We start from the raw sequence: 23,764 nt of genomic DNA, 5'->3' as shown, positions 1-23,764 counted from the left end.
CCTTTCTCCCAGATTCTGCTTGTATACGGCATGGACACAAATCTACATTTTTGCACTAAAGCCTTTCCTCATGCAATTTATGACCCCCCCACAAATGTCATTTAAGCCATACAATAACTCTTTTTTAAAATTATTTTTCTCAGACTGCCTTCTTTGAGCTCTAATGCCAGGACAACTCCCTGCAATAGCTCATTTCTGTCTGACCTCAGAGCCTGTTAGCATTTTCTTCCTGATGAGGAGCCAGATTTACCCCAGGGGGATACACTTCCAACCATCTTTCCCATAACTGATTTACGAGTCTCTCTTAATTTAGCTGTGTTAACTTACCTCTATTTTCCAGAAGTCCTTACTAACTTCTTCCCCCTCCCTCCCCAGCATCCTCTTTACTTCCTTCCTTAACAACCCACAGCTCCTTATGTTGTTCTTTGTTAACAAATCTATGTTTTAAATGTAATATCTATGTTGTCCAGAGGGTTCCACCCTAATTCTGTGGCTGCTTCATTTTGAGAGTGACTTTTGGATTTTTTAAATCCTACATTTTGAATAGGTTTCTCTGCTGCATGTGAAAAACTATTTGAAACATTTACTTTGCAAGCACCCAAAGAGAAAACACAAAAAGGAAGAAAGAATACAGCAGATGCAATCACGGATGTGGGTTAGATCTTGCAGCTGCCCTCGAGATCTGTTTTGAATGCACAATCCTCAGCAATGAATCCAGAAGAGCGAATCGTGACATGGCTTATATCTTTGGGAGTTTTAAATTCACCCAAAAAGACCATCTCTGATCCAGAGGAGTTTTTGAAGTGTTCACTGAAAAATGGGGTGGTACTGTGCAAACTGATCAACAGACTTGTTCCCGGATCTGTGGAAAAGGTAACTTTTAAATGTTCGCTCTCTTGGGGAACTCTTACCAGCATGGCAGCGATGCTGACGTAGCATCGGATCATCTTTCTCTAATCCTTCAGGGAAACTTAAATTCTAGTCGTTGTCCTAAATGTTGTAACGATTTTTTTTACGGTTTTAGTAGTCAGGATGAAATGGAAAATAAAATGTCCTTTTGAAATGGACTAGAGGGTAAATAGGCTGTAGATTTAAAAACAAATCTAAAAGAGGAAGGTCTTTTTAGTACCATGGCGCCAACTAACCAAAATATTGTTCACTGTTAGTAACTGTTAGAAATTAATGTATTTATGTCTGCATTTAAATAAGGCAGATGGATGTGGTTAAAGTGAAACCAACTCTGTTATCTTTTAATATTCACGTTTTTGGGTGTTGAAAATTCATCCTAGAGAAAAATAATATTTAGTAAACAGAATCTTTGAGGTTTAAAGGCAGTGGCATTGCAGAAACAGGAAAGGGGGAAAATACAAAGGAGTCGAGATGGAAAGTGGTAACTGGTCTCTGCTAAATTAGGGTCAATTTGTCTTTTGCTTAGACCAGTGAACACATTTGGTGCCCTGGATTGGGCACTCAGACAGGAAATCCAAATCGGCCCTGGCAAAGATGGAAAAGAAGACATAGCTCCATCTGTGGAAAGAGGGAAAGCATGCTTTTAGTAAATGATGGAGAGAAAAGAGACTTCCTCACTTGAAACTATGAACAAGTTAAAAAATCCAGTATAGTTGCTAAAAGTATTACTTTGTTTTGTCAGAGAATAAATTGTACATTAATGAGGGTGGTTTGGGACTTCTCTAAAAGTTCAGAAATCCAACTTTGTGCCTTTATACCAGGGCACTTTGAAGACTGACATTTGGAGCAAAAACCCAACCGTTTTTACATCATTTCCTTCAGTGACTCTTTCTCTTCCTGGTTTCACAGCAACTTCACCCTCGTTCAACAAAATGAAGTTAACCAGACATGCTGGGAACACACGCTTGGTCTGGTTTATCTCAGATGTAATCTCACGAAATAATTTGTTGATTGTTTCTTTAGTATTGCCAGGAGCCCAAAACTGAAGCCGATTGCACCAGTAATATTAAGGAATTTCTGAAAGGATGTGCATCACTTCAGATAGAGGTAAGTTTGTCCAGTTGCTCTCCCTGGAGTAATCTGGGCTTCTGCTAACCAAGAGGGGGCACCATCAGAGCCTCAAAATCAAGTAGAAATAACATCTGATTTAGAGATCAGCGGATATTGGTTGTTATTTTCAATGGTGTAATGATAGGGTGGTCTTTCCCAGTAATCCTTCATCGTCATCCCCATATATTTGTTTATATTTGTTAAGCACTCACTCTGTTGCCAAACATTGTACTAAGTCCTGGGGTAGATAGAAGATAAACTGAGCAGACATAGCCTCTGGCCCACATGGGACTCACAGTCTAATCAGTCAAAGAGTGCTTCCTGGGTGCATACTAAGCGTTTGGAAGGGGACAATAGAACAGGGTCATTCTCACATTGAGTCCCTTCTGACCAGGGCACTGTATATGTGTGATGATGAGACTTCATCATCCAGAAAGCATGGCATCATTTGTAGCTGTGGGGTGGTCGGTTGGGGAGTTGATATTGCAGGTCTGCGGGAGACTGGGTGACCTGACAGTGTTGGCGGACGAAAGGGGGATCTCGATGTTTTGGAGAGGTTGTTATTCAAGCGGTAGCTGGAAGAGCAGGAGCCTTCACAGTCAAACAATTTCTGGGATCGGGCCTTTGGATCTACCCAGGGACAGAAGTCCAAAGACTCAGCTCTACCCCCTGAAATGACTGCCCCTCTTGCATATGCCCTGCCCTGAAGCTCTTGCTATTTTCTGGCATCATAGTCAGCTTCTCTGCAGTAGAAACTAGAGTGCTTTTTTTGTTTTTCTTTTTATGGTCTTTGTTAAGCACTTACTATGTGCCAGGCATAACTATCCAAAGTTAAGGAATTTATCTTTGCCCAGTAAGCCACTGGGGCCTTGATATTGATGTATCTGGTTGCCTTTGGTTTTTTTTTTTTTGTTCATTTTGTTTTTGTTTTTAAATCAGATTGGACACAGTCCATGTCTCACATTGGGCTCACAGTCTTAATCGCCATTTTACAGATAAGGGAACTGAGGTACAGAGAAGTTGTGACTTGCCCAAGATCACACAGCAGAGAAAGCTCATTGTAGGCAGGGAATGGGTCTGTTTATTGTTGTACCCTCCCAAGCGCTTACTACAGTGCTCTGCACAGAGTAAGCTCTCAATGAATATGATTGAATGAGAAGCGGCAAAGTCAGGATTAGAACCCACATCCCTCTGACTCCCAGGCCTCCTTGCTCGTCGTAGCCACAGCATTAGCAAGCATTGGCAGCCATATTATGGTTGGACTGGCATAAGCAGACCTTTTTTCAGGGGCGGACAAAGTTCATGTGGGTCTTGGTTCTAAGTATAGGATCTGTGAAGGTCTCTTCCCTGCCCTGGCCTGAAGGCTCCTCCACAGTCACCCCTGGGAGCCGGGTTTCTCCCGGCAGACACCAAGCAGGAGGCAGACCAAAAGAAGCATCTGGCCCCTTCAAGACTCAGTGGAATGTTATAACAGTTTCCCCCTTTATTTCCATATTTTATGAGAATTTTTCGGCACATTCAGAGTAGAAGAAAAACTGAGAATCTCAAAAGCCAGGAATAAGCCAATTCCCATTGTAGCCACTTCTGGAGAGAGTTTGTCCTGGGGGATTGGGGAGGAACTTTAGAGAGAACCAGGCTCCCTCACCTCCCTCTCGGCTACTGCCCAATTCCTGCTTCTCAAAGCATTTAGAGGGGCCACTAAGGCAACTCAAGGAGGAGTGGTAACAGGATAATCAGTATCCAAAGTTGTATATTTATCTTTGCCTAGTAAGCCACTGGAGCCTTGATATTGATGTACCTAGTCATCTTTGTTTTATTTTTTTTCTCTATGGAATTTAAGTGCTTACTGTGTGCCAGGCATTATACTAAGCCCTGGGGTAGATACAAGCTAATCAGGTTCACTGGATTCACTGTGTTAATCCCCATCTTGCAGATGAGGTAATTGAGGCACAGAGAAGTTAAGACATTTGAAGCTGGGATTAGAACCCAAGTCCTCTGACTCCTAGGCCTGTGGGTTATCCGCTAGGCTACGCTGCTTCTCTAGAAGAAAGGTGTTCAAGGAAAACATTTTTATAAGGAGCTATTGCTTGCGTATTCTCTAAAAACATGCTGGATAGTATGCTTCTTCAGTTCAAGCAATAAACTGCTTATTCTGAGACAAAGGGGCTGGCTTTTTACATTCCCACTTAGTATTCTCTGAAATCAGGAGCTGTCACTGATTTTTTTAAAGGTTCAGTTTGCAAATTTAAGGTGCCAAGTCACATTAACCTCACTTAAAATAGAAGCAAGTTTCAATTTGAGAAAACCCCATTATCACAAAGCAACCAAAGGGACCACATTGCCCAAGGTAATGTGGCATTGCCCTGTTCACTTTTGGGAAAGCTGCAGTGAGCCTTGACTAGTGTGGCCTAAGAGATGTGGGCAAAATGAGCTGATTGTTTTAATCCAGGCTTCAGAAGACAAATGTTCGAATCTCTAGAAATTAACTGACAATTTCAGGAGAGTTAAAGAATTAATTTGAAAATCAATTACATTTGCCTGTAAGGAGAAACTTTCACAGATCGAGGTAGAATTTTATTCTCCAAGGATGACGGAAATTCCATTTATTAGTTAATGTTGAAAAGCATGAAAGTTTTTCTTTTTTTTTAAGGAGGATGCAGCTGTTGGTAGGATGTGGGGCAGAAGACAGGAATTTAGAGATGATGACCCCTAGGGAATTGGGTCATCAAATAGATTGGGGAAGAAAAAACTGGGATGGAAGCAAGAATAGAATCATGGGCACTATTGTTATTGCTTTATGGTATTTAAGAGCTTATCATGTGCCAGACACTGTACTAAGTGCTGGTACAGGTATAGGCCAAACAGATTGGACACAGTCCATGTCTCACATGGGACATATGTAATACCTGTGTATTAACTGAGGCACATAGAAGTGCCTCAGTTACACAGTCTGAGGCGCAGACTTGCCCAAGGTCACACAGCAGGAAAGTGGCAGAGCTGGGATTAAAACCCACTTCCTTCTGACTCCCAGGCCCGTGCTCTCTACACTAGGCCATGCTGCTCTATTTGCATGGAAAACTGTAAAAATGAAATGGGAATAGGTTCCAAGATGGGACTAGGCAGGGGAGGAAGGAAGGAGATCTAGAATCAACAAGAAGGGTGGTGATGATGATACAGGAATGTGACATCATCCTTCACATTTGAAGATATAGCTGACCGTGTCACTGTTCTTGTGTCTGAGTGTGGCATGAATGGCCTCGGTAGATTTTTGGCTTGTTCTCTGACTAATCACATTAAGTGTTGTTGGGAAAGCCTGTCACTGTTTGCAGCTCTGTCTACTCATCTTCCAGCTGCCACGACACCTTTGCTCTGATACATTTCAGCTTGTTTTGTATACTGCTTTGATTTCTATCTGTCAGTAGCAATGCACCATTAATTAGGTATCCCTCAGTTTGAGCTTACAGTATTTCTTCTGTCCATCCTGGTTCAGTTGCCCTCTTTCGTCGTATAAGAAGGTACTCCATTCTTATCGTATGTCCAGCCAGCACGAGCCTGGCTTTTCGTGATCTCAACTGGATCTTGGACTCCAGTTTTCTAACCCTGGCACTTCTTGAGTTCTCAGTGTTTTATAGTATAATGATAATAAAAAACAACGGTATTTGTTAAGCACTTTGTTCCAAGCATCGTACTAAGTACTGGGCTCGATAAAAGATAAGTCACAGTCTAAGGCGGGAGACCAGACATCGAATCCTCATTTCACAGAAGAGTCACATGAGGCACAAAGAAGTCTAAGTGGCTCATGCAAGGTCACCCAGCAGGCAAGCAGGATTAGAACACAGGTGTTCTGACTCCCAATCATGTATTTTTTTCACTGAGGATATGATCCAAGTTTATAGTATGGATTTATTCAGAGGTGAAAGTAAAAATTTAATTTGACCAGTACAGCAAGTGGGTGTTGTGAGGAGTGCAGCTATGGACTGGAATGGGGAGAGACTGGACATAGGGAGGTCAGCAAGGAGGCCAGTCAGGATATGACAAGTGTGTGGACCAATGTGGTGTCAGTTCCGACGGAGAGGAAGGGTGGATTCTAGAAATGATTTTGAGAAAATATATTTTATATTTTATAGTGGTTTTAGCACTGAGAGGGAAGGATGTTAGTGAGGAATCATATAAAGGTTATTGATTCTGAAACTGTGAAGGTAGATCTGTTGCTGGGGTTGGTGATGGATTATGGGTTGAGGGAGGAGTCAAAGGTTATGCCCGGGTTATGGGTTTGAGAGATGGAAAGGGTGGTGGTGCTGTCAACTGTGATGGGAAAGGGAGGTGGGAGGGACAATGAGGAGTTCAGCCTTTTGTTCATGTTGAGCTTGAGGAGCAGGATATCCATGTAGAGATGTTGTGGAGCCTGGAGGAAATGCAAGATGGCAGAGAAGGAGAGCAATTAGGGCTGGGGAGGTAGCTGCAGAGAAGGGGTAGTTGAGGGTCTGGGAGGGGTTAAACTCCCCAAGGGAATAAGTGAGTATTGAGAAGAGCCGGGGACCCAGAACAGAGCCTTGAGGGTCACTCACAGGCATAGGTTTGGGAAAAGCAGGCAAGAAACTGAAAATGATCAGCTAATAAGGTAAATGAAGAATCAGAAGCATCTTTAAAAAACAAGGTTAGCTAGTGTTGTTGGGAGATGAGTGCTCCACACTGTCAAAGGCAGCAGAGAGATCAAGGAGGGTTAAGATGGGATCTAATAGTAATGATGGTATTTAAGTGCTTACTATGTGCCAAGCACTGTTCTAAGTGTTGGGGTGGCTACAAGGTAATCAGGTTGTCCCACGTGGGGCTCACAGTTGTAATCCTCATTTTACAGATGAGGTAACTGAGGCACAGAGAAGTGAAGTGACTTACCCAAAGTCACACAGCTGCCAAGCGGTGGATTAGAACCCACGACCTCTGACTCCCAAGCCCAGGGTCTTTCCACTGAGCCACTCTGCTCATGTTAAAGGAGGTTATTTGTGATCTTGGAATGAATGGTTTCTGTGTCCTAGCTGTGACTGGACTCTGTATCGCAAGAAGTCTGAAGAACCTCTACTCCTGTAGCCACGGTACCCTGTTTGTTTTTTGGGTTTTTGGTATTTGTCACTCTCCTTGTTTTTTTAAGTTTCCTCTTTCCTTTTGTATCTGTCCCCAGTCCCTTCTCCCTGCCTTCTTGTTAGATTGTGAGCTCATTCCAGTTCTCATTTTCACCCATGTATTTTTTTCCTAGTGTTTAAAGTGCTTTTTTTTCCCATGGTAAACACTTCATAAATACTCTTCTTACTACTGTTGAGTGAAGGGGGTAGAAACCATGTTGTAGACAAGAAAGGGAGGTGGGAGATGGGGAAACTGCTGTGTAGTATGGGCCGGAGATGGTGGGGGTTTTTTCTTATGTTGTTTAAGCGCTTACTATGTGTCAGGCACTGTTCTAAGTGCTGGGGTAGAGGGGTAATCAGGTTGGACAGTCCTTGTCTCACATGGGGCTTACAGTCTTAATCCCCATTTTACAGATGAGGTAACTGAGGCACGGAGAAGTTAAGTGACTTGCCCAAGATCAAACAACAGAGAGGTGTCAGATCAGGGATTGGAACCCAGGTCATTCTGACTCCGAGGCCCGTGCTCTATCCACTAGACCATGCTGCTACACTTATTCATTCAGTCGTAGTTATTGAGCACTTACTGTGTACAAAACACTGTACTAAGCACTTGGGAGAGTACAGTATAACAATAAAAAGACACATTCCCTGCCCATTACAAGGAGGGGGAGACAGACATTAATATACATCAATCAATAAATTACAGATATATACCTAAGTGCTGTGGGGCTGGAAGGGGGGAAGAATAAAGGGAACAAGTAAGGATGATGCTGAAGGGAGTGGGAGAAGAGGAAAGGAAGGATTAGTCAGGGAAGACCTCTTGGAGGAGATGTGTCTTCAATAAGGTTTTGAAGTGGGGGAGAGTAATTGCCTGACGGATATGAGGAGGGAGGGCATTCCAAGCCAGAGGCAGGACATAATCCCACATGGGGCTCACAGTCTTAATAGCCATTTTAGAAGAGGTTGAGGATATGCGGGGGAGACAAGGCTGTGTCTGAAGCTGGAGTGGAAGGAGAGTGAACAGTTGTGGATGACAGCTGGACAGGACAGAAGAGGGGGGCTAAGGATTTTTGGACGGTGAGGAAGGATGAGAGAAGGCAGGAATCCTCTGGTGTATTTCGCACTCTGGCTCCGCTAAAGGAGTTTCCAGGAGTAACCGTGAGTGCCAAGTGGCTCCCCTCTCCACCCCCAGTGATTCCCTTTTTGTGTGCACTCGCTGTTCCAAAACTTGGGCAAACTCCCACATTTCCCCAACGCTGCCGTTCCCGGATATTTCCCACACAGTCCGGAGCTTAAACCGAGCACCTAGTTCAGCATTTCTCTTTGCATGCAGCTCCCGGCGGCCCCAGGGCCTAGGCAGAAGAAAAGCTGTGCTATCGATCGATCCGTGATATTTGAGTGTTTATGGTATGCAGAACCCTTTGCTAAGTGCTTGGGAAGCAGCATGATTTAGTAGAAAGAGCCCGGGCTTGGAAGACAGGGGACGTGTGTTCTAATCCCACCTCCGCCACTTGTCTATGTGGCCTTGGGCAAGCTACTTAACTTCTCGGTGCCTCAGTTTCCTCAACTGTAAAATGGGGATGAAGACTGTGAGTCCCATGTGGAACAACCTGATTACCTTGTATCCATGAGAAGCAGCATGGCTCAGTGGAAAGAACCGGGCTTGGGAGTCAGAGGTCATGGGTTCTAATCTCACTTCCACCACTTGTCAGCCGTGTGACTCCAGGCAAGTCACTTCACTTCTCTTTGCCTCCGTTACCTCATCTGTAAAATGGGAATTAAGACTGTGAGCCCCATGTGGGACAACCTGATTACCTTGTACCCCTTCAGTGCTTAGAACAGTGCTTGGCACATAGTAAGCACTTAACAAATGCCATTATTATTTTATTTTATTATTTTTACCCCAGAATTTAGAAAAGTTCTTGGCACATAGTAAGCACATAAGAAATGCCATATTTTTTTGGGGTGGGGGGTAAATATGTTGGTAGATGTGTTCCTCAATTTGAAAACCCTCATGGTTGGGGAGGGTGGGATAAGGAAAACCTGAGTTTTCCAACAAAGAGGGTGTGTGGGGCAAGTGCGGGCCCGGGGCAGGGCTTTGGCTTGGGGGCTGAGCCTGCTCACAGTGGGTTCACAGTCCAGAAATGGGGAAACAGGCAACAAAACAAGTAAAGAGGCATCCTTCATTCAATTGTATTTAATGAGCGCTTACTATGTGCTTAGCACTGTACTAAGCTCTTGGAAAGCACAATTGAGGTACAAATAAAGAGAAGCAGAGTGGCTCAGTGGAAAGACCCTGGGCTTGGGAGTCAGAGGTCATGGGTTCGAATTCCGGCTCTGCCACTTGTCAGCTGTTTGACTGTGGGCAAGTCACTTCACTTCTCTGTGCCTCAGTTATCTCATCTGTAAAATGGGGATTAAGACTGTGAGCCTCATGTGGGACAACCTGAAGACCCTGTATCTACCCCAGCGCTTAGAACAGTGCTCTGCACATAGTAAGCGCTTAACAAATACCAACATTATTTAATAAAGACAATCCCAGCCCACAACAGGCTCACAGACTAGAAGTGGGGGTGACAGACAAAAAAACAAAGCAAGTAATAATAATAATAATACTGATGATGGTATTTAAGTGCTTACTATGTGCCAAGCACTGTTCTAAGCACTGGGGTAGATACAAGGTAATCAGGTTGTCCCACTTGGGGCTCACAGTCGTAATCCCCATTTTACAGATGAGGTAAATGAGGCACAGAGAAGTTAAGCAGAAGCAGAAACTTAAGCAGAAGCAGTTAGAGAAGCAGCATGGCTCAGTGGAAAGAGCCCGGGCTTGGGAGTGAGCAGTCATGGGTTCGAATTCCCACTCTGCCACTTGTCAGCTGTGTGACTGTGGGCAAGTCACTTAACTTCCCTGGGCCTCAGCTACCTCATCTGTAAAATGGGGATGAAGACTGTGAGCCTCATGTGGGACAACCTGATGACCTTGTATCTACCCCAGCACTTAGAACAGTAATCTGCACATAGTAAGTGCTTAACAAATACCAACATTATTATTATTATTATTATTTTATTATTATTAAGCGCCTCGCCCAAAGTCACACAGCTGTCAGGTGGCGGAACGGGGATCCAAACCCATGACCTCTGACTACCAACCCCATGCTCTTTCCACTAAGCTGTGCTGCTTCCCAATCAGGTATCATTCATTCAATCGTATTTAATGAGTGCTTACCGTGTGCAGAGCACTGTATTAAGCGCTTGGAAAATACAATTCAGGTACAAATAGAGGCAATCCTTGCCCACAACGGGTTCAGAGTCTAGAAGGGGGGAGACAGACAACGAAACAGAGCAAGTAAAGAGGCATCCTTCAATCGTATTTAATGAGCGCTCGCTGTGTGCAGAGCACTGTACTAGCGAAGCTTAGTGGAAAGAGTCCGGGCTTGGGAGTCAGAGGTCATGGGTTCTAATCCCGGCTCCGCCACTTATCAGCTGTGTGACTTTGGGCAAGTCACTTCACTTCTCTGGGCCCCAGTTCCCTCATCTGTAAAATGGGGATGAAGACTGTGAGCCTCACGTGGGACAAGCTGATTACCTTGTATCAACCCCGGTGCTTAGAACAGTGCTTTGCCCTTAGTAACTACTTAACAAATACCATCATTCTTAATTATTACTATTATTACTAAGCGCTTGGAAAGTACAATTTAGGTGCAAAGAGAGGGAATCCCGGCCCCCAACCGGCTCAGTCTAGAAGGGGGGGAGCCAAACAACAAAACAAAGCAAGTAAAGAGGCATCCTTCCTTCAGTCGCATTTAATGAGCGCTCACCGTGTGTTGAGCACTGTACTAAGCGCTTGGAAAGTGCAACTGCGGTACAAATAGAGGCAATCCCCGCTCCCAACGGGCTCACAGTCTAGAAGCGGGGGAGCCAGACAACAAAACAAAGCCAGTAAAGAGGCATCCTTCCTTCAGTCGCATTTAATGAGCGCTCACCGTGTGTTGAGCACTGTACTAAGCGCTTGGAAAGTGCAACTGAGGTACAAATAGAGGCAATCCCCGCTCCCAACGGGCTCACAGTCTAGAAGGGGGGGAGCCAGGCAGCGCAAGGAGTAGACGGGCTGCAGCGGGAGGTGGGGACCGTGCATGGGGAGCAGCTGGAGCAGGAGGAGCAGGAGCAGCAGCATGCGCAGTTGTGGGGAGGCGCGACGGCAGCTCTGCTCCTCGCCGCTCTGCTCTGCCCCGCTGCCGCTTCCAGTTCCTACTAGGGCGATCCAGGTCCGGGTCATCGCTCCCCCCGGCCCGCTCCCCCCGGGCCCGGCGGCGGCGTCGCGGCGGGGCGCCCAGGGAGGAGCCAAAACCCGGCCGGGATCGCGTCCGGACGGGACGGGCCGGGACAGGACCAGCCCCGGCCGGCGGCTGCGGCGGCTCCGCGGACCGTCTCCTCCCGCCCCGCCCCGCCCCGCCCCGGCCCGGCCCGGCCCGGCCCGGCAGGTCCGCGGAGAGGGGCTCGGGCCGTTCATCCGACTGCCGGGGAAACGGGAGGGGACTTGGGGAGCCTGCCGTTCGTTCCCCTTCCCGCCCCGCCAAGTTGCGGCCGGGCCCGCTGGAGCCGGGCCTCCCTCGCTGCGGGAGCGGGATCCCGGCCCGGCCCGCAGGGTGAGTGTCTGCGAGGGGCAGGCCCCCCTCACCGCAGAACGAAATATAGTCTTTTTATTTATTCATTCGTTTATGTGGATGCCTCTCTACTTCTTATTGATTCATTGATGTCGATGCCTCTCTACTTGTTTTGACGTCTGCCCCTCCCACCCCCGTGGAAACCCCTTGTGGACAGGGAGGGTCTCTATTCCCCTGTCGCCCTCTTCCAAGCGCTTAGGACAGCGCTCTGCACCCGCTGGGCGCTCAATAAATACCATTGAAGGAAGCCGGGAGGGCCAACCGAGCCCCCACCCCGGGGAGAAACCCAAACGAAGGCTTTCATTCGATTGTGCTCCAGAAAATGCCGGTTTATTGCTATTAGTAATAATGATAAATGAAATGTATTTTATTATTTTATTTACTGAAAGTAAAACAGTGACATTAATAGTGATTGTATGGAGCGCTTACTGAGTGCAGCCGCTCCCTGCTCTGCCACTTGTCTGCTGTGTGACCTTGGGTAAGTCGCATCACTTCTCTGTGCTTCCGTTCCCTCCTCTGTAAAACGGGGATGGAGACTGGGAGCCGCACGTGGGACGCAGTGTCCAACCCCATTTGCTTGTATCCATTCATTCCATCGTATTTATTGAGCGCTTACTGTGTGCCGAGCACTGTACTAAGCGCTTGGAATGTGCAGTCCGGCAACAGAAAGAGACAATCCCTGCCCAACACTGCGACTAGTACAGTGTCTGCCACATAGTAAGCGCTTAAATGCCACTATTATTATTATTACTAAGCGCTTGGGAGAGTGGAAAGAGCCCGGGCTTGGGAGTCAGAAGTCGTGGGTTCTAATGTCGGCTCTGCCGCTAGCCAGCTGTGTGATTTTGGGCAAGTCACTTAACTTCTCTGGGCCTCAGTTTCCTCATCTGCAAAATGGGGATTAAAACGGTGAGCCCCACGTGGGACAACCTGATCACCTTGTATCCCCCAGCGCTTAGAACAGTGCTTTGCACATAGTAAGCGCTTAACAAATACCACCATTTTATTTTATTTTTTTATCAAGCACTTTCCCTGCCCACAACGAGCTCAGAGTCTAGAGGGGACCATGAGGTCCTTCCCATTTTGTTTTCATTTAAGATTTTCAACTGGGGGTAGACTAGCGTTGTTGACATCAATTAGCCCAGAACAAAGCATTCCTCATAATGTGCTAGTTCACTTAAAAGTTTATCTAATTGTTTTTAGTTCTGTTTGCCTTTTTTCCCCCCCTCGTTGCTAGCTCTTGAAGTCTGTTAGGTATTTGAGTTATTTCATTACTCTGCAAGGAGGGGTAGGGCCAACTCTCTGATCCTATTGCGTGGAACTTGGTCTTTGTCATTTAACAGATGCAAATATTTTGTCACCGATTCTTTGCTGTTTTCCTGGGAGAGGAATACTTTAATGTGAATATATGTTTTTCGTCACGCTAAGAGACATCTGAGCTGGAAATGAAAAGAAAGAAGCAGCAATTGGGATGGGGTAAAACTGGCATTTTGAAGGCCAACTAGGTATGGGACCAAATATACCCTTGGAAATACTTCAGTATGCCCTTGGATGGCATTCCTAATTTTTGCTTCTGCAGTGGTTGAGAGACATTATTGCAGCATTATTTCTTTTGTTAGAGTTATAGTATGACATAAAGCACTTACTGAAACGTAGTTCCAGACTCCCTTGTTTTTCAATTATGGAATGTCTGGGTATAAATGTATAAATGCCCTCACTGAAGTGTTTGCTACTTGCCAGGCAGTGCTGCAGTCCCTTCTTACATAATTTGTCTTCATGCTGTTGTCTTCTTTCTCATTGTGGTTTACCCAGCCGTTAAATCAAGGAGACTCTTCACTGTAACCTCAGCATGGATCTACACATTCAGGAAGTCCACATAAATGAGGTTTAAACATCTGCTTTCACCTCAATTATCTGGGTACTTCAAGGCCATCTACTTGAAAAAGTGTATTTCTGAATCAGAAGAGTCTGCATAACTTACATGTGTAAACAAGGAGACCTTTGCCTGTGATGATGGAAAAAGCTCGTTATATATTGCATTCTGAAATTTAATAACATTTTGGAACTTTAGCAACCAGAATTTCCACGAGAAGCTGGGAATGGAAAACTTTCCAGTTTGTGGGTGATCCAGGCTCTTCGAGTGTTTTCTCTTTCTTCCCCTTGTTAACTTTCATTTTGAAGGTTCCTCTTGCTCACTGTGTTCCCATAGAAGGGAAATGGCATTTTTGGAGGACACGCTCTACTTTTCATTTACCATGCTATTCTTCTTTCCGTTAGCTTTCATGGGTTACTGAGAACAGGTTGACTACAGCATTATCATCACCTGCATTTACTGAGTGCTTTCTGGGTACCAAGCACTGTACTTGGCTGATAGGGGACATATAGGAGAAGTAAAAGATGCAGTCCCTGCCTGGCGGGGCTTCCAGTCTAAGCATCTCTTCTGCAGGGGGCTCCACTTTTTTTTTTCTTTCTTTCTTTTTTTTTTTTTTTAACATCTCACTGAGCTTCCAGGCTTTGACAGGCAGATCTTTCAGGTGGGCGGTGGGTTTGCAAACTAGTAGTGGTGATTTGTCAGAGTTGCCTTTTTGACCCCTACACTTCTGCAAAACTGAACTGAAACTTACCCTTCAAAGTAGCAGAGATTCAAATTTGTTAATCTTCCCGTCGAGATGTATAATACTGTGCCCCGGGATAAGCACTCCTGCTATTACGAATGGAGAAATTGAAAAATCAGAGATACCTATTTGTAGAAGGAGTGTATCTGTCAATACCCCTAAGTACTTTGATGCAGGGAGCCGTATAGATTCGTAGATAAAATGGGGAATGGAATGGAATCTTAGTGGCCTCCTCATCCTGCCCTGTGCTTATTCTTGAGACTACACCATGAGCAGCAATTGCAGAATTGGTCTTTCCCTAAAGAAGTTTGCCGTCGGATCTAAACCACTTTTAAATTCTAGCGACTTTTACTTGGCCTCTTCAGTGCACAGGAAGTTTTCAGTGCCAGTCATTGCCGAAGGTGACATGGATTTCAGTTTTGACTGTCTCTGATTTTAGCATAAGACCTTTTATTAAAATTGCTCACTTTTGGTCTCAGACCCACCTCCGTTCCCATTTGGTCATATGCTTCACTTCACTTTTGTGGAGAGCTGTAGTTTATGGGGGATGTCAGGACAGCAAAAGGCTTGTTCTCCATGAGGAACTAGAGGTGACATTATTTGTGGATTGTGCAGAAAGAAAATGCAGAACTTGGCCTTCAGATTTCAGATGAAGTGAGGGGGCTGTTTTTAGCCCCTTGGAGATTTTTGGAGGGAGACTATATACCTTTAAATTGGACCAAGGATTGGTACGCAGCCTCATTTCAAAGATGGCATTTCAAAATCTGATGAATGCTGTCCTTCTGATAAAAGGTTGATATAATGAATGCACTTGGCAGAGGTGGGTGTAGAACTCAGGTCCTCTGACTCCCAGATCCATGCGGGATCTCTATTGTAATCCGCACTAATTCCAGGTACTGAACTTGCTTCCTGTGGTTGAGTGGGGAAACTTCTGTCTGCTCCCTTTTCTTTCATTAAGTGAAGGAGAAATAGAAATCGTGACATGGGATTATTCCCAAAATAAATTTTGCCTATTCACACAGTCCCACAACAAATCATCCAAAATAAAGCATCTCAAATCACTTTATCTGAAAAAATAATCTAATTAATCAAGGTTCCTGGCAATGTTGTTAGGAAGGGGAAAATGCAGTGAGATTTTTTATCCCTGTTCTCCATGACTTTGACTCATTTTTTTTGTTGTGTTGAATTTAATTTCTGCAGTTGCCAAAGATTTCAGTCTTTAGATGATTCCACTCTTGGTGTGTTGATTCTAGTGATTTGTCTCAGACCTTTCAGTTTCAACGGTACTAGAGATAATTTTGTTATGTAACTCTTAGCTAGTAAGTTTGCCCCTTCGCATAGCCTTCAACATCTCTCTGACCCATTAAATGCCCTGGCACTCTTGGGCATTCTTGCTTGAATTAGGAGCCAGCCTTGCGGAATGTGGAGTGGTCAGGTGAGTGTTGTTGAAGTCTTTGTTCTGGCTGTTTTGCAAAGTGGTGTTTATCTTAGAAGCAATTTGCAAAATTGTGCTTTAGATGCATTATTGTAGGCCCAGAAAAAACACTTAATCCCCCCATCTCACCCCTTCAGAATCCAAAGCACATTCAGCTACATCGGGTGGAACTCCAAACTTGGAAATCTGTGTTAAAATATGTGGTCGTCACTCGTCCGGTACTATCCCAGACAGACCAGTGATTATTGAATCTGTCTGGAATCCTGCTGTTCAACAGTGGTGGCACCTACTGCCGGCTTTCTGGTCTTCCCGGATCAGTAATTGTGGTATTTGTTAAGCTCTTGCTAGGTGCCAAGAACTGTACCAAGCTTGTAGATACAAGTTAAATGAGGTCAGAAAAAGTACTTGTCCCGCATGGGCCTCGCAGTGGAAGGTGGAGGGAGAATAGGTATTTTATCCCCATTTTCCAGATGAGATTGTGGCACGGAGAAGTTAAGTGAGCTGCCCGAGTTCACAGAGCAGGCAAGTAGAGGAGCTGGGATTAGAGCCGGGCTCCCAGGCTTGTGGTCTTTCCACTGTTCATGGAGCAGTGGCTGCTGCTACTTTCACTACCATGCTTAGCAGCATCAGTGCTCTCGACAGTGCCACTTCCACAGGAACTGAGAGTGGGGAGGGGAAGACGCTGAGCAATGAGCATGTTGAATGTGGCTTCACTTGGGAAGAGAAGCCAGGACGTTCCCTCCCCCCAGGGCTGTTTCTGCCATCCCTCCCGCCTCCCTCCACCAATCTGTAGCTCAGACTTGTCTGAATGTCTATAGACATTGGGATTACAGAATTAGCATGGCCTAGTTAGTGAAAGGGGCATGTGACTGAAGTTCAGGAGGTCTATGTACTAGACTTGTCTCCACCATTTGCCTGCTATATGACCTTGGGCAAATCACTCAATTTCTCTGTGCCTCAGTTTCCTCACCTGTAAAATGGGGATAAGATTCTTACTCTTCCTACACGTTAATCTGTGTGTTCTGTGTCGGATAGGGATGGGTTCTGATCTGATTATCTTGTATTTCCCTAGTATGCATGAGGCACTGTACTAAGTTAGTTGTGTTGGACACAGCCCGCTTTCCACTCAGGTTTCACATTCTTAATCCCCATTTTACGAGACACAGACAAGTTAAGTGACTGACCCAAGGTCACACAGCAGACATGCGGCGGAGCCGTGATTATAACCCAGATCCTCTGACTCCCAGGTCCATGCTCTCTCCACTAGGTCACACTGCTTCTCCATTAGTAAATGTCTAGTAAAAACCATAATTTTTTTTTTTTAATGGCATTTGTTACTGTGCGAGTATGTGGCCAGGATTCCGAACCCAAAAGGAGCTCACAGTCTAAATGAGGGGGAAGAAAGGCCCAGAGAAAGCTAAACCAAAAGTACAAGGTAACAGCTAAATTTATCAACAAGAGACAGAGGAAGATAATGAGCAGTTCATTAATGCTTGGTCCTTGACTCCAGCTCCTGTGGAATCTGGCCAAAAGTGGAGCTGACTCCAGCTCTCTGGCCATCCCCTGTGGACTCTAGCGGGCACCTCTCTGTAATAGTCATCGGCTCTCCAGTGTCGGAGACTCAGTATTGGAAGACTGAGAAGGGCAAGAAAAACTGGGCATCTGGATGGGCAGTGTCTGCAAACGGTTTGTCATCCAAAGGCCCACATTCCTCTTAGTGGAGTAGTGGCATGGGGCAATTTATGGTTTAGCCATGTGGCAGTGGAGGATTAATCTTGATGCAGTGGAGCAGCTGCTCTGGGACTACATCCCTAGGGGTGTGGTGGGCCCTGCTTGTGTGGACTCCTCTAACTCCCAAGTCTCTTCCCAGGACTTAATACAGTGTTCTGCACATAGTAAGCGCTCGATAAGTACCAGTGATTGATTGACTTCCTGGTAAGAATTTCAGAGTCAGTCTAGCCTGAGGGGCCCTCCAATATGCCTGGTCCAGAACACTGACACCGTTACCCTGACCCTGTAAGGCAGACCTTGGTACCACTGGGAAACATACCTATGGTTGGCAACCTGTCTCACCTCCTCCCTTTCACTGTTCTATAGGCAAAATCTACATCTCCTTTTGAGCACTTGCTGCCTTTGAGCAGAGTGGCCCTCGATGGTCACCCTCCTAAATATTGGTCAAGGAGGCGTAGGTGATGTCAAACATTCCCCTGGGCATACAGAGTAACTTGATGATGGAATGATAGCTGTCATTTTATGGAACTATCCTGAATCCCTGCAATCCCATAGTGTTTTTGGGGGGAGACCCCTGAACCCCCACAACTTGCTCCGGAGTCTTGGCTTTCCCTGCCAGGCCAGTGGGAAGTCTGGGGCAGTGCCTGAGTCCAGGGAACTCTGTGGCAGGAGCCGAGGAGAATGGGAGCCTTGGTGCTGAAAATAAAGAACGGATATTAGAGAACCCCATAGTGGATTGGAACAGGATAGAGGGCGAGCTAGCTGAAATTCAGACTGCCCCATGTAGAACCAGCCAACTGACCACCCTGCCCTTTCCTAGAGTGGAGTAAAGAGTGAAACAGAGAGCACATCACAGTTCTATTTACAGAAATGGGATCTGGACTTTCCTTTTCCACATGGCTCCTTCATTTTCTAACTAGATATATTGTTCTGGGAGCTCAATCCATGTTGTTTATTGAGCTCCTGGGTGCAGAGCAGTGTGGGAGATCTTACTGTTTATATGAAGGGCATATGTATCTTATTGATTTTTTTAATAACAAAAAATCCTTGATGCCACTAGCACAAGTCTGAACTTGTTCTCTTTAATTGCTGGAGAGAAAAAAGGAGGTAACAGGAAAGAAAAATAGATAGTAAACTAAGGGCAAGCAGTGTTTATTTTTATCTCAACTTGTAGAAGAGCAAAGCTGAGGATTACTCCTGGTCTCTCTTAAAATTTCTGTTTCATAGGACGAAGTTGCCTTTTTAAAGTAGGACTTTTACAGGTCACAAATGGACCTCACTTTCTCAGGATAAACAATTGAAACCGATGACCGAGTTAGACTGGCCACTTTCAGCAGGAGCTGTATCCTGTTGTCAGCCACCTTGAGTATGAAAATGTAGTTTGGAGTGGTGTGATGGAACCGTGTTAAACCACTTCAGGATTGCTGGTTCTTTTGCGCCGCTGAAATATGCAATATGCAATTCATCCAAAGTCAGAGGATTTCCAGAGGCAGCCTGCTCAGCTGTAAGAACAGAAAATGGAATTCAGGACAAACCAAGATGAATGAATGATTTAATAAAATCATCAGTGAAGACAAAGGGAGCCAATTGGAATGCCCTCAAATATTTGGAATTTGTCTTTTGGAAGACTTTTCTGAGACTTTGAGAAGCAGTAAGAATGAAAGTACAGAGTGTTTGAAGCAGGGAGTTAAAGTTCAGCTGCTGGTTTCTTAGGGAAGGCCCTGTGGACCACGCTGTCTGAAAAACCTACTATACAACTAAGGTATAGGTAATCAGCATAGTTAGAAGGGTTACTCTAGTAAGTCAGTTGTCCCATGGTGACCTACAGTGGCTGCACCCATGGTTGACCAGCTTTCATTTTTAATGCTTAAGAACACCTTCTGGCTCTCTGAATTGGGCCAGTTAAACATAACAGATGTAGAACTCAGCCATCTTCCTTGAGAGCATCGAAAAGGACTTGCTTATGTGTACCTTGTGATTAGGATGAAGAAGAGATGTTTTTTCAAATGCCTGTTGGTGCAGGAAATATTACATTGAACTTTAGCATTGAAGGTGCTCTTAAATGAATGGTATCTGCAAAGCAACAAGAAGATGTTCATTTTGTTCGTTCTCGATAGAACGGCAGCACTTTGGAAATTTGGAGTTTTGGCGGAATTAACATTTGCCATTTTGTAGAAGAGAAAGTCAGAGTATTTTGCTGAGGTTATTGATCTACAAAGAGGAAAATTGTACAAACCTTTAAAAGTAGATATAGTTTAATATGAGATATGACAATGTCAGAAGGATATGGTTTTATCTTGAGTTTAAAAAAAAGCTTTAGATCAAAAGTTTTTCTCTTGGCTTTATTCTGAATATAGAATTGAGGGTTTTTTGGGTTTTTTTTTAGTTTTTCTTGTTTTAATCCAAATTTGTAGTACTTTGCCCAACTCTAATAATAATGTTGGTATTTGTTAAGCGCTTACTATGTGCAGAGCACTGTTCTAAGTGCTGGGGTAGATACAGGGGAATCAGGTTGTCCCACGTGGGGCTCACACTCTTAATCCCCATTTTACAGATGAGGTATCTGAGGCACAGTTAAGTGACTTGCCCACAGTCACACAGCTGACAAGTGGCAGAGCTGGGATTCGAAAACCATCCACCAGTGCTCATAAAGTTCTTCTCCTTTAGCCTGTAGCTGGGTTGTCAACTGCTGAGATGGCTATTTTTACAAGCAGTATAGGAAAAAAAAAATTACTGACAAACTTTTTTGCTGGCATAATTTTGCATACTGTCCCTAGGGTAATTGGATATCCATTGTAGCAACTATCTGTTTCGTAGCTAAGGCAATACTGCATTCCCTGCAAATTCATTCATTCATTCATATTTATTGAGTGCTTACTGTGTGCAGAGCACTGCACTAAGCGCTTGGAAAGTACAATTCAGCAACAGAGACAATCCCTACACAACAACGGGCTCACAGTCTAGAAGCAAATGGGATTAGGACTCAGTAGGACATACAAACCCAAGCATGGTGGGAAGGAAGGGAGTTGCGGTGGACAACTGAAATTGCCTAGAAACTTTTTCTCCCCCTCCCTCCTTGCCTGTCTTCTCCTGCCACAGAGCAGTCAGGTGACAGCAACCCCTTGCCCTCTCTCCTACAAGCTAACTGACCCTGGAGCAGGAGGAAAAGCTTCTAAGGAGAGGAGAAAGAGTGTGGAGTACTGGAAGGGGTAGAAAAAAGAAAGGTGAAGGGAGAGGAAAGAGAGCAGTTAGAAAGAAGAAAAGTGGGAAAAGAAGGGAAGGGGGGACGGTAAAGGACAGTGTAGTGTAAAGGATTTCCCTTTCCCTTGCCTCCACTTCCCTCCTTCCATCCTTTAGCTAGACAGGTACACAGTTCCAGTTACATCATTAAAAACTAGGGTGGGGAGAAGGGGGTACTTGACTCAAGTGGGGTATCCCTTCTGTCCAAGGGAGTTTACAGCTGGGACTCTGAGAGGAGAAGAGGGAGGTAGCAGGGGCAGAAGCAGTGTATCCTAGTGGATAGAGCACAGGCCAGGAAGTCAGAAGGATTTGGGTTCTGATCCCGGCTCTGCCACTTGTCTGCTTTGTGATCTTGGGCAAGTCACTTCACTTCTCCACACCTCAGCTACCTCATTTGTAAAGTGGAGATTAAGACTGAGAGCCCCACATGGGACATGTCCTGATTAGCCTGTATCTACTCCAGTGCTTAGTAAAGTGTGTGGCACATAGCAACTGCTTAACAAATACCATAAAACAAAAAACAAAACCATCCACTGCAACAAGTTGCTCCTTCCTTCCCTCACTGGGAGGAGGAATGAGCTCCAGGGATCAGCTTCCAGGAATGAAACTACCACCACCACTGATTGTCTGGGTTGGAGGAGGGCTGGGTGGTACACGATTTCCCACTCCCTCGCCCTTCTGAGAAATGGAGTTGGAAGTTCCCCCCATTGGCCCAGAGGCCGTGGCCTCCCCGTGCACTCCAGGGAGCATGTGCCACAATTGAGCGTGACCAATTTTAGATCATTTTAGCTGATGGTCCATGAATTTTGCAGATGGTTGACAAACCTGGTCTGTGGCACAGTATTGTGGGACAGCTGGAGGGTGGGGGCTCCCACACATGCAAAAGACCTCAGGCAATGCCCTGTCCCAGCTGAAGTCTGGGAGCCAGTTGCCACAGACAGACCAACGTGGCACACTGCAGTCAGGAAAGGAGTGGCCTTATTTGAGTAAAATCAGTCAATCAGTGGGATTTATTGAACATTTTCTGTGTGCTGAGTAGAAGGATCGCAAGGCTTGGGAGACAAAAAGGCAAAAGCGAGAACAGCACCAGATGCTGAAACCTCCAAAATGTCAGCAGAGTAAAGAACGGCCCACATTTGTGCACGGTGTGGCTGGAACTGTCAGGCCTGCTTTGGCCTTTTCTGTGACACACTCACCAATAGGTGAATTTTAGTGTCGGTGAAATTCTTCCAGTATAGAGGACAGTTATACATACATAATTCATCCCTCCCCCCCAGCCCCAGTTCCACCCTCATCCTCACATGCACATATATAACTTTCTCATTTTTACAGTCTCCCTTCTGAGCAGAGTCATCAGGATGCACACGTGGCAGCAAATCTGTAATATAGTAGTGTTACTGACATGTCAGGGCCTGTGTGGTGAAGTTTTTGTTTCCTGCAGCAAGCCTGGGTGCTGTCGCTGGCAATTTTTGTTTTTAAGTCCCAGGCAACCCAGTTGTGGTTTAGATCCAGAAAGTCTACATTTCTTCAGGTTGTGTGCAGGCCTGTGAATTCGTTCCATTTCCTCTGCTTTCAGGGAAACAGGTGTTTGGCTTTTCATTTCATATATGTATATTGGGGTGGAGAGGTCTGTCAGTATAAAATTAGAACTCAAATGAGCCTTTGAGAGGGAAAGAATTGTGAACTTTTTAAGGATTTGAAACCCGCTATAATTTGTAGCACTGGAATGAGCTAGCTGTATGGTAGTTGAGGGAATCTGGTGTTAGAGGTAGCCTTTTGGGTCTCAGACACTTCAGTTGAAAACATCTGGAATCACTCTCAGCTGCACACATTCCATCTCTTCATATTCAGGCCATGGCTGGCACAGATCGGCCAGGGCTCACCTTCCTCAAAGTGTGTTCCCAATCAGTCAAACAATAATAATAATGATATTTGTTAAGCACTTACAATGTGTCAAGCACTGTTCTAAGTGCTGTGGTAGATACAAGGTAATGGAGGTTAGACACAGTCCCTGTCCCATGTTGGGCTCCCACTCTTAATCTCCATTTTACAGATGAGGTAACTGAGGCACAGAGAAGGGAAGTGAGTTGCCCAAGGTCATGCAGCAGATAAGCGGCAGAACCAGGAATAGAACCCATGATCTTCTGACTCTCAGGCCCATGCTCTACCACTAGGCTGTGCTGCTGTATTTATTGAGCACTTACTGTGTGCAGAGTACATACTAAGTGCTTTATTTTAATGGTATTTAAGTGCTTACTATGTGCCAGGCACTATACTAAGCTCTAAGCTAATCAGGTTGGACATAGTCCTGGCCCACATGGGCCTCACAGTCTTAATCCCCATTTTACAGTTGAGTTTACTGAGACACAGAGAAGTTAAGTGACTTGCTCAAGGTCACCCCACAGACTAGTGATGGAGCTGGGATTAGAACCCAGGTCCTTCGTACTTCCGGGTCTGAGCTTTATCCACTAGGTCACACTGCTTCTCAGCGCTTGGGAAAGTACAGTTTGGAAAGTACAATGCAACCGAGATGGTAGATACATCCCCTGCCCACAGCGAGCTTAAAATAGAACAAGAGGATGCTAGGTATTGCCATTTCATATTCATTTATCAAAATTTTAAAAATGATCATCTACAAAGCTACCCTTCTTGCCTTGAGGCAGTTTGAATAATAGATAAAATTTTAAAAGCAGAATGAATAAGAGCCAATAGTGAATTGGGCATGAATTACAATGTATAGATGTATCCAGTCTCTGTCCTGAAGGAGTTTGCAGACTAAAATAGAGAAAATAAGCATGGTTGGTGCTTTCTAGACTTGCCCTCAAATTAGAAAAAAGGGGATAATTTGCTGTATCCAAGAAGACTTCTTGATACCCTGGGACAAAAGTGTGGAAAAGAAACAGTTCCTTTTAAGTGCATCAGGGAACGTTTCTTACTAACTCT

General features: G+C 45.1%; 1 protein-coding gene across 3 annotated transcripts in view; it reads left to right on the top strand.

The window, feature by feature from the left end:
• Positions 1–596: 596 nt before the first annotated feature.
• ARHGEF6 (Rac/Cdc42 guanine nucleotide exchange factor 6) overlaps positions 597–23,764 on the top strand; it is an 84,510-nt gene continuing 61,342 nt past the window's right edge. For 2 of the 3 annotated variants that reach the window (XM_029067667.2, XM_007666016.4), the window contains exons 1-2: positions 597–873; positions 1,933–2,016. In XM_029067667.2, coding sequence (XP_028923500.1) covers positions 709–873; positions 1,933–2,016 — 249 coding nt within the window. In that variant the 5' untranslated portion in view covers positions 597–708. Of the gene's footprint in view, positions 874–1,932; positions 2,017–11,650; positions 11,786–23,764 lie in introns of those variants that run through there. The other variant, XM_029067668.2, reaches the window with a different exon arrangement.

This window comes from Ornithorhynchus anatinus, chromosome 6, assembly GCF_004115215.2.
Source record: "Ornithorhynchus anatinus isolate Pmale09 chromosome 6, mOrnAna1.pri.v4, whole genome shotgun sequence".
In the NCBI taxonomy this organism is placed as follows: Eukaryota; Metazoa; Chordata; class Mammalia; order Monotremata; family Ornithorhynchidae; genus Ornithorhynchus; species Ornithorhynchus anatinus.
Note: the sequence above shows the minus strand (reverse complement) of the source record. Positions and strands in the feature narration are given on the sequence as shown.